Below are 10,480 nucleotides of genomic sequence, written 5' to 3' on the forward strand. Positions count from 1 at the left end.
TCTAGTAAGGTGAGCATCCAAACTGCCTAGGCTCCCACAAAGCCAGTACCTGCAGTAAGATCAAAACCCATTGCCATTGTTCTTGAGTTCTCAGTACAAGAAGTAAGTTTTTCAACAAGCAGTATTAGAGTGGTTGCTGGCCATTTACAGGGTAGTAGAATACAGCCCTGCCTTTGAGCACACATGGCAGACACACTGAACTTAAACTGAAAACTGCTTTGGGAGAATCTGTATTTAGAATCCCAAATGAGAAATGCTTTTCTCAATTCAAACATCATGAAGGAAAAACCAGCAGATTTAGAAAGTGTCGTGTAAGCAGAGGTGGGAATTGTTCTATGACAGCCGGGAAGAAATATTTATAATATTTACATCACTGAAACTGAGGAGCCAACATAGCGGCCCCTACCTGTAATTCCAGCACTTGGATGGATGCTGAGGCAGGATTGTGAGTTCAGGACCAGCCTGGGCTACGTGCCAAAAATTCTATCCACAAAACAACAGCAATGAGAAAACTATCTTAAAAGTTTCATGGTACGGGTCTGAAGAGATGGCTTGGTAGTTAAGAGCACTTGCTGCTGTTGCAGTAGACCTGGGTTTAGGTCCCAGCAACCACATGTACCCTTTATAACTCCAGTTCCAGGAGTTTTGATATCCTCTCTGGCATCCACCAGCACAGACATACAGGCAAGCAGACACTCTTTTCTTTTTTTGTTTTTTTAGATTTATTTATTATTTATACAACATTCTGCCTCCATGTATGCCCGCATGCCAGAAGAGGGCACCAGATCTCATTATAGATGGTTGTGAGCCACCATGTGGTTGCTGGGACTTGAACTCAGGACCTCTGGAAGAGCAGCCAGTGCTCTTAACCACTGAACTATCTCTCCATCCCCCCCCCTTTTATTTTTACAAGGAGTAGTGGCCTGAAGATGTAGCCACTGGTAGAACATTTGCCTGGTACACACAAGGTCCTATGTTTGATCCCACGCACCACACATCAAACATGGAGATAAAAAAAGTGAGTGAAGTCTGTCTTTCAGTTCCCAGACAAACAAAACTCACCTAAGTGAACACTGAGCGTGAGTACATTGGTAGACTTGATGTCAGTGGCTGTGCCTGGGACCAGTGAACGCATACAGAAAGTGGTTTTTCCAAGAACCTGTTTGTGAATATTATCCACTATTTTCTTCTTTTAACTTCATTTACTTGTCTTTTCTAATGTCATTTTTAATTATTTTTTTATTTTTATCTTATGTGTTTGGATGTTTTGACTGCATGTATATCTGTGCACCACATGTATGTCTGGTGCCCTCCAGCTCAGAGGAAGGCATGGGTCCCCTGGAATGGAATTGTAGTTAGTTACAGACAGTGGAAACAAGTAAGGGTGCTGGGAATGGAGCCTGAGTTCTCTGCAAGGACAGGAATGCTCTTAATTGCTGAGCCATCTCTCCAGCCCCTAGGTTAAATTCTTGAGTTATTTTGTTTTATTGCTTTGGTTTTGTTTAGTTTCTGAAACAGGGTTTCTCTGTGTAGTCCTAGCTGTCCCAGAACTCAGAGTTCCACATGCCTCTGCCTCCTGAGTGCTGTGTTAAAGGTGTGTACCGTCAAGCCTGACTCCGGTTAAATTCTTAAGTATGTAATTGTTCAGCCAGAGTATATGAGTTTAGAATGTTTTCCTTCTGTTTTTCTTCTTTGACTTTTGAGACAGAAGCTATGTAGCCCTAGCTTCCTGGCTGTCCTTCCTTGCTGTGTAGACTAGCTCGCCTGGAACTCGCAGTGTCAGGATTAAGGAGCTTTCTTCCGTCGGCGGCTTTAAGCGGCACAGTCCTCAGAGGGCAGTTCTGCTCGCACTCTGGCACTCTGGTGGATCTTGCTCTCATGTTCTATCTAAATAAGTATACATTTTAGTCTCCTCAACTTTCTTTGCCCTCACATGTTGACTTAGAAAGGGATGCCATTTCGATAGGAGTATGTTATCTCTGGGCGGTAAGTTCAATCATATTGTTCTGGGGCCTCATAGTCATGAGTTCCAGGGGCCTGGTACAGATCCATTTTGTTTGTGGCCTAGATCATGTCCAACTTGTGTGAATGTTCCACCTGTTTGGTGAGAACGTGGGTAAGAGCTCTGAGCATATTCTCCCATGTTAGTTACTTTAATCTTTAGTTTTAAATTTTTGCGTTACTATCCATAAAACATTCATGTGTGCTGTTGGGCAGTGACCCCAAGCCTTGCTGTCGGCTCTCTTGCTGATGGTCTCGCCAGCAGTGTTTGCAGAATGTACACATGAAGTTAATTCTGTACATGTGTTCACATGCACACATGAAGTTAATGCTGTACACATGTACACGTGTTCACATGCATACATGAAGTTAATGCTGTACACGTGTTCACATGCACAAATGAAGTTAATACTGATACATGTACATATGAAGATAATACTGTACACATGTACATGTGTTCACATGTACACATGAAGTTAATGCTGTACACATGAAGTTAATACTGCACACATGTACACATGTTCACGTGTACACATGAAGTTAATACTGCTCCCCCCACTCCTGCACTCCAGAGACTGCTGCTGTTCTGTCATATAAATTGGGGCCTGGTGCTCTACCTCCCTCCTGTTCTTTTTCCCCATATTCCCGAAGAGGTATATTACACTGGTTTTGCTTATGTGTGCCTATTTGTGTGTGTGCCTGCATGTGTTCATGTTTACGTATGTATGCATGTGTCTGTGGATGCCTATGGAAGTTTTTGGGCTTTAAAGACTCAGAGGTGATTTGAGGTCAGCCTGGTCTACAAGAGCTAGTTCCAGAACAGGCTCCAAAGCTACAGAGAAACCCTGTCTTGAAAAACAAAAAAACAAACAAACAAAAAGCAACCAAAACCTCAAAGGTATGGAAATGACTTTGCACACTTGCATAGCACTTTGGTTAGGTAAAAATTCTAGGAGAGAATTTTTTTCCAGGCCTTTGCAGCTCTCTCCTTGCCAGCTTCCAGTGCTACTGTGTAACACCATAGATCATGTAGATGTCTGATTCTCTGTACTTGCTCTGGTTTTCCTGTGCGTTGCTAGGCATCTCTATATAGCACCACCCCTGTGGCATTTTTATTTTTGAAAGTTTTTTAAGATTTATGTATTTTATATGTATGAATTTATATGTATTATATTTTATATTTATTAATTATTTATTATTTATATATATTATATTTTGTATGTATTAATTTTTACCTGCATAAAACCAGAAGAAAGCTTTGGATGTCCGGGAACTGGAATTAGGAGACAGGTGTGAGTCGCTGTGTGGGTGCTGGGAACTGAACCCAAGTGCTCTTAACCACTGAGCCATCTTTCCAGCTTCATTTCCAAAAAACTGAAGATCTTTTTCTTCTTGCCAGTGTTCTGAAATGTCAGCATAATGTATTCTGCTAAGGCTGTTTGCTCTGTCTCTGGGGACAGAATGTGTGCACTCTGTGCTTTCGATGCTCTATCAGTTAGTACTGTGGAGGCAAAGCGGTGTGATGAGTCTCTCCAAATGAACCCTGAACCCATGTTTTCTCATTTCTTGGTCAGACGTGGGTTGATTGTCCAGTGTGTGCCTCTCACTCTCTAAGGTCTTCTGATCCTGCCTTTCCTGAGGTTGCCGCATCAATACAATGAGCCTAGCATGTAGCCTCATGTCTATGTGTCACATGAGGAGCACATCCATCCTCACCCAGTGTCTCCAGCAGAACCGGAGCTACTCCAGCAAGAAGTACTGTGCTGGCATAGTGCTACAAGAGGGGTGCAGTCCCCACAAAGTGGCTTAAGAACAGGAACAGCTGGAGAGCAGCTTCCCACTGAATAGCTGTCTCACCAAGTCTAACTCTCCATACCAGGGTCATTCTTGTCCTCTGGATGGCCACCTCCACGTGCTTCTGCTCTTGTTTCATTCATTGCCTGTACCCTACATCCAGAGGCCACAGTGATAGTGGAGACCTGGGATCTCTCTTCTCTCTCAGCTAGCTAGCAGCTCTGTCCTGCTCTTCACCTTGGGCTTGTGATACTGGCGACTTTGCATGTGCAGGTGTTCAGATAGCCTTTGTTAGCAGCTGACTTTGCTGTGGCATGATCAGGTAGGCATCTGGCTTTCAGTGACTACAGGCCCCTGCTTTTCAACAGAAGGAACTTGTATGGAGTAGGCTAGGGAAAACAGAGTAAAAGAGGCCGCAGGATGGGATGAGGGCCTGTGGACTTCCACCCCCCTTTTTTTTCCGATTTAAACAACAGGAATGTATTGTCGTACACTTCCGAATACAGAGGTCTCTGAAGAAACGGAATCAGAAACGTTGATGTTATCCTTCTTGGACTGCCGTCAGTTGGGGCTTCCATAACAAACCACAGTAGCTTAGGCAGTATGGAATGCTGCTTCTCAATTCTAGGGACTGGCAGGTCCAGACCAAGTCCAAGTCTCTCACAGATTCAGGTCTGGAGAGGGCCTACTGCTTGGTTCACAGAAGTTGCCTTTCCCTCTGTTTGAATGCATGGGGTGTGAGTGAGCTCTGTGGATCTCTTTCTGATGCACTAGCACCTAACCCCTCCCCTGAGGCCTTCCTCCTTGTCCAGCACCTTGAAGGGGAAACCTTGGCCTATGGATTTGGTGGGACACACATCTGGAAGCCTGGCTTCTGAGGGTTGCGGGAGGACCTTCAGGGGGACCCTTCTTGGCTTATTGTCTCCTGTGTTTCTCTGTACCTTCTCCCAGTACATGCCTTGGAGTCAAATGTTCATTTTTTTCCCTCATATTTTTGTCATCAAAGCTAGTGTGTGTGTGTGTGTGTGTGTGTGTGTGTGTGTGTGTGTGTGAGTGTGTGTGTTGGTGCAGATTCTAGAGATGGATCCCAGGCCATGAACATCACCTTGGTCATGCACATGCTAATGGTGCATTCTGTCATGGAGCCCATCTAGCCTCTTACTGAATATACCCTTGTTGTGAGACAGATTTCCAGGTTTCTTCCACTGTCAGTATCTCCTGTTCCACCCCCAGTCCCCAGAGGCTCTGCTCTTCTTTCTGTCTCAGTGAGTTTGAGTTTGACTATTCCTAGACCAGCAGGGTCGTAGAAGCTATGGAACGTGTGCTTTGGTGGCTGCTGTTTCACAGTCAACTACACAACAGCATGTGTCAAATTTTTTAAATTTATTTATTATGTATACAATATCACGTCTGCCTGCAGGCCAGAAGAGGGCACGAGATCTCATTACAGATGGTTGTGAGCCACCATGTGGTTGCTGGGAACTGAACTCAGGACCTTTGGAAGAGCAGCCAGTGCTCTTAACCACTGAACCATCTCTCCAGCCCCTGAATGTCAACTTTTTTAATTTAAACATTTTTAATTTTTAAAAATTTATGCCAGGCGGTGGTGCATGCCTTTAATGCCAGCACTCAGAAGGCAGAGGTAAGTAAATCTCTGTGAGTTTGAGGCCAGCCTGGTCTACAGAGTGAATTCCAGAACAGCAAGGGCTGTTTCACAGAGAAACCCTGTCTTGATAAACCAAAAAAAAAGTGTGAATTTATGTGCATGCAGGTGGCCACAGAAGCTGAACGGTGTGCGATCTCTTTGAATTGGCATTACAGGCAGTTGTGAGATGCCTGAGGTGGGTGCTAGAACTGAACCCAGGTCCTCTGCAAGAGCAGAACACACTCTTAACTGCTGAGCTAGGTATCTAGCCCCCAAGTGCCCGCCCTCCCTCCCTCCCTTCCTTCCTTCCTTTCTGTTGAGTCAGTAATGTTCCATTGTCTGGGTAGAGCCACCCTCCACGGCACTCGAATTGCGTCCATGTTTTGACTGAGGGAGTGAAGCTGCTGTGGACATGGCTTTCCAAGTCCTGCCTTTAAATTCTTCCGGGTCAGTCCCCAGAAATGGAACAGCTGGATTGTTATGCATTAATTCTTTCAAGGTTTCTTGAGTAAGGAGGTCCTTCACTTGGTGTCTCATCCTGCTCCTTTTCCATCCAGAAGGTAGCTAGGTGTGCCCCTAAGTGGGCAGTCTGGAGGGACTTCCACAGACCACCCACCACGGCAGGGGCATCCTGTGGCTGTTATATGAGGGCTTTACCTACAGCCTGTGCCAGCTTTCTCGCAAGTCACCCCTTCCAATCTCCTGTGTGGTGTGACTGATGACCCTCATACCTGTTTTTAAAACTTTGTTCATGTGTGTTCAGAGTGTTAGGTTTCCTCCGAAATCTCTTTATAGACTTTATTATTTTTGTTAGTTTGTAACCGAACCCAGCCTTTAAGATCACTTTCTAGGGCTCTTAGGGAGGAAGGATGCCTAGGGTTGATCTTTGAGAGCTGATTTTTTGGGGGGCACCAACAGGTTAGCTAGCTTTGTAATGCCTCTGGCCCAACCGCACCCTCCACTTTGGAGTACTTTTCCAGAACCACTGTAATGTCTGCATAGTCCAGGGACAGATGTAACAGTACCCATGAACACCTGAGGGGGCCCATGAAGTGCTCAGGTAAGCCAGTGTGGGCTGTAAGAGCATACTGCCTTCCCCACTAGCAGCTCTCCCTGAAGCACAGTGAAGGGGTCAGGCCAGCCTGGGTTTTAGAGTAAGACAAAAGGAGCTGGAGACCTAGCTCAGACGTGAGAAACTGAGTTTGGAGGTGACCGTGCGCTCTGTCCCCACAGGTGTGTGAGCCTCCAGCGCGCAGGCGCCCAGGTAGTCGCTGGAATATCAGCATCGACGAGCGCAGACGTCTGGCCATGCTGCATGCGCAGGACAGAGCTAACACGGCCAAGGCCCCATCTAGAGACATACTGGGCCTGCACCTCCCGGTCCAGCCGACTGTACCCTCCCCATTGACTGGGTCTGCCCCAACCTCGCCCAACCAGGTCCCTGAAACCATGGTTGGTCACCCGCAGGATATTGAGCAGATGGTGGCTGAGCTGGTGTCTGAGGGTGTGGACAGGGATGTACTCCTCCCTCATCCACAACATTCCACCATGTACCACAACACCTTCCAGAACTTCTTGGCCCGGGCCACTCCCCTCTGGCAGAGCGAGAATTTCGAGGCCCAGACTTCAAGGTCACCACCCTCCTAAGAAGGATCTCTGCTTAGCCCAGTGTCTCTTGTCCAGTGCCTTTCTTTGTCACCACATGAGTTCCATACCCCTTGTGCCCTCTGTGGGCGTGACCCACCCACAAAGGGCAAACAGGTTAGTACAAAGGTCTCAGAACTCAGGAGAGCTGCCCCTCCTGGGAACCTGGTTGGAAACTAACTACAGGAGAGCCACGGAAGGGAGAGTCAGACAGAGTAACTTTCCGAAAGAGCCCCTGCTCTGTGGGGCATTTTGGTGACCAGCATTTGTGGGCCTCTGAGGAGGTTAGATTGCCACACAGACCACTGACTGCTTTGCCAGCCTCATTGAGCAGCTGCCCGAGGAGGTGCGAGATCCCTGCCATGTCCAGTTCCTCCAGTAGGGTTTTCATGTCATGAACCATCTGAGACTCCAGGATCTAGCTTCAAGATCAAAAGGGATGTGTGACCTGGGAGATACTATGAGAGGGACCTAGTGAGGTTCTAGACATAGGCAGACTTCCAGGTAACTGACCATTCCAGACAGTGAACTTTGGAGTTGGACAGGCTAGGAAGGCAGTGTGTTTGGGGTAACATAAGGAGCCCTGTATCTCACTTTGTCTTGAGGTTGGAGGCCCTGCAGAGTTGGGACTGGGGTGGTAACACAAGACACATTTGGGGGACATCAAGCTGGAGGAGAGGCAGTAAAAGTATTGTTGATAACAACACACAAATTGTATTCATTTAAACACTGCTTGGCCCATTTCTATCTAGCCTCTTCTAGGCTAATTCTCGCACCTGGACTAGCCCATTTCTAATTATCTGTGTAGCCACGAGGTGGCTTATCAGGAAGATTCTAGCCTACGTCCATCCTGGGTCGGAGCTTCATCGTGTGTGCCTCAGAGAGCAGAGCTATCCCCGCGTCCGCCCAGGAGCGAGCATCATGTCTCTCTGAGGCGTCTGCCCCTGAGCAGAGAGCTGTCGAGTCTCTGAGCTCACTTCCTCTTCCTTCCAACATTCTGTTCTGTTTACTCCTCCCACCTATGTTTTAACCTATGAGGGCCAAGCAGTTTCTTTATTGCTTAACCAATGAAATCAACAGATTGATATATGACACTCCCACATCAAAGTATGGTAACCCCAGTCTGTCAGAGTGTTTATAAGGGGTCACCACAGACTGGTAGTGGTGGCCTGGGCTTCTGTGTGCGTAAGGCTGGGCACAAGGAATTTTGAGACAAGAGGAAGTGATAGATCCTGGGTTCAAATATGGGCATGAGTCAGAACTGTGCGCTAACCGTGAGGGAATCAGCCCGCTTGAAGTGCAGCACCAGCTGCCCCTGGCCAGAGTCCATTTGCTGAAACACAGACTTACCAGGCTCGACACTGGGTCCCTGCCTGCTGACTTGAAGTCTCTGCCCTTGCTTCCCTCCCTTCCTAAGACTCCATGAAATCCCTTCTCCTCCAGGAAGTCTGCCTTCATCACCCTACTGGGCATCCCTTCCCAGTTGACCCTTGGTGTAATTTTTTTTTTTTTTTTTAATTTTCGAGACAGGGTTTCTCTGTAGCTTTTTGGTTCCTGTCCTGGAACTAGCTCTTGTAGATCAGGCTGGCCTCAAACTCACAGAGATCTGCCTGCCTCTGCCTCTCGAGTGCTGGGATTAAAGGCGTGTGCCTTTTTTTGGTGTAATTTTTGTTTATCCGAGAGGCCTCTACATTTTTCAGGGTACAAAGGATAAAGGGAAGGCAGGACACGGTACCACATGGACTAGGGCAGGGATAGTGCTAAGGAGTCTGGACAGGGCCCTGAGCACGTTGTAACCCTCCCACCACCTTGACTTGGGGCACAGCATGTGGTGGGCTAGGGTCAAAGGTCACCACAGCGGTGCCTGGTGCTATGTGCATTCAGCTCCAAGTGGCTTTAAAGGACTCCATGTTACTTGACTTCCGCTCACGGCTGAGGGTTGGCAGGGCTCCTCTGGGTCTTGTGCGTTTGCCTGGGCACCTCCTGATTCTGCAGCCAGGTGGAATCTGAGATGGTCAGCTCCTCTTAGGATCTCTCCCATCACAACAACACAAGCCACATCATTTAGAGCACCAGGGCTGAGGCGCAGAGCCGGCCCCCTCCCACTGGCCGCTTGTGACAGTTAATGCGGCTGCAAGGCCAATGAGTTGAGCAAGGAATGCAGCCTGGTACTGGGACTGTTGGCAGTGCCAGTGAGAGCACTGCTGCCCAAACACTGGAGCAGGGCATAGTTTCCAGGGGCTGCTACAGCTGGTGGTCACAGGGTCAGTGCGCTAAGAGGACAGATGCACTAAGTTCTGTAGTCTCTGCAGCGGGCCTCACTACACGAGGATCAGGATGAGGCATTTGTGTTCCTCATGAGGCTCCAGGGAGCTGCAGCTCACCTTTCCCAGCTGCCCGGGGTAAGTTAGGTGCAGCACTGGCTCAGTGTTCACCACTCTTGCCTCTTTCAGCTCCTATGGTTAAGGACCCTTAAGACTACTCTGGGCCCACCCAGAGGACCTGGAAAACCTCCCAGTTTTAAGGTCAGACTTAGTAAACTTGATTTCCTTTGCTCCATCAGCATATGCACAAGGATCGCCCTGTTGGGAGGGGAGCAGGGCATCTTCTCTCGATGCCTTTGGCCCCTATGGGTAGAGGGCTAGGTGCTGCTAAGGTCTACAGGACAGCTCCCCACAATCACGTGGCCAGGTTCCGGGTCCAGTGCTCTACTGGGAAAAACTTGCGCCAGAGAAGGGTATAGGCAGTGGGGAGCTCTGAGGAGATGGGGTGGTTAGGGGTTTGCACAGACAGGTTGGCTAATCTTAGAAGGAGCAGAAAAGTCTTGCGGGGAAAGGTCTCTAGCACCTTAGTCAAGGGGATGCAGGTCAGGTTGGGCAAAAACTCCCCCAACAGAGCAGGCTCAAGTTTTCTTGAGCTAGCCACAGCCACGGGATCTCACTGGACACTCAGCACCTGTCTCAGCTTGATACCCTTGCTCTGAGTGGGTTGCAGAGGACACTCTGTGACTTAGGGTTTCTAATGCGGTGACAAAACATGACGGAAAAGCAAACTGGGGAGGAAAAGGGTTTGTTTGGCTTACACTTCAGCATTGCTGTTCATCACTGAAGGAAGTTAGGACAGGAACTCAAACAGGGCAGGATCCTGGAGGCAGAGGCCATGGAGGGGGGTTGCCTACTGGTTTGCTCCTCATGGCCTGCTCAGCCTTCTTATTCTTCTAGAAACTAGGACCACAGGCTGGGCCCTCCCCCATTGATCACTAAATGAGAAAATGCCTTAGAGCTGGATCTCATGGAGGCCTTTCCTCATCTGAGGCTCCTTCCTCTCTGGTGACTCTAGCTTGTGTCAAACTGACACGCACAGCCAAGCAGCCCAGTCTGGATACCTGGAACAGAC

General features: G+C 48.1%; 1 protein-coding gene across 1 annotated transcript in view; it reads left to right on the forward strand.

The window, feature by feature from the left end:
* Tex22 (testis expressed 22) overlaps positions 1-7,087 on the forward strand; it is a 12,586-nt gene extending 5,499 nt beyond the window's left edge. The window contains exon 2 of the mRNA XM_005343628.1: positions 6,674-7,087. Coding sequence (XP_005343685.1) covers positions 6,674-7,087 — 414 coding nt within the window. The remainder of the gene's footprint in view (positions 1-6,673) is intronic.
* Positions 7,088-10,480: the final 3,393 nt, after the last annotated feature.

The sequence above is a fragment of the Microtus ochrogaster genome, chromosome 1 (genome assembly GCF_000317375.1).
Source record: "Microtus ochrogaster isolate Prairie Vole_2 chromosome 1, MicOch1.0, whole genome shotgun sequence".
In the NCBI taxonomy this organism is placed as follows: domain Eukaryota; kingdom Metazoa; phylum Chordata; class Mammalia; order Rodentia; family Cricetidae; genus Microtus; species Microtus ochrogaster.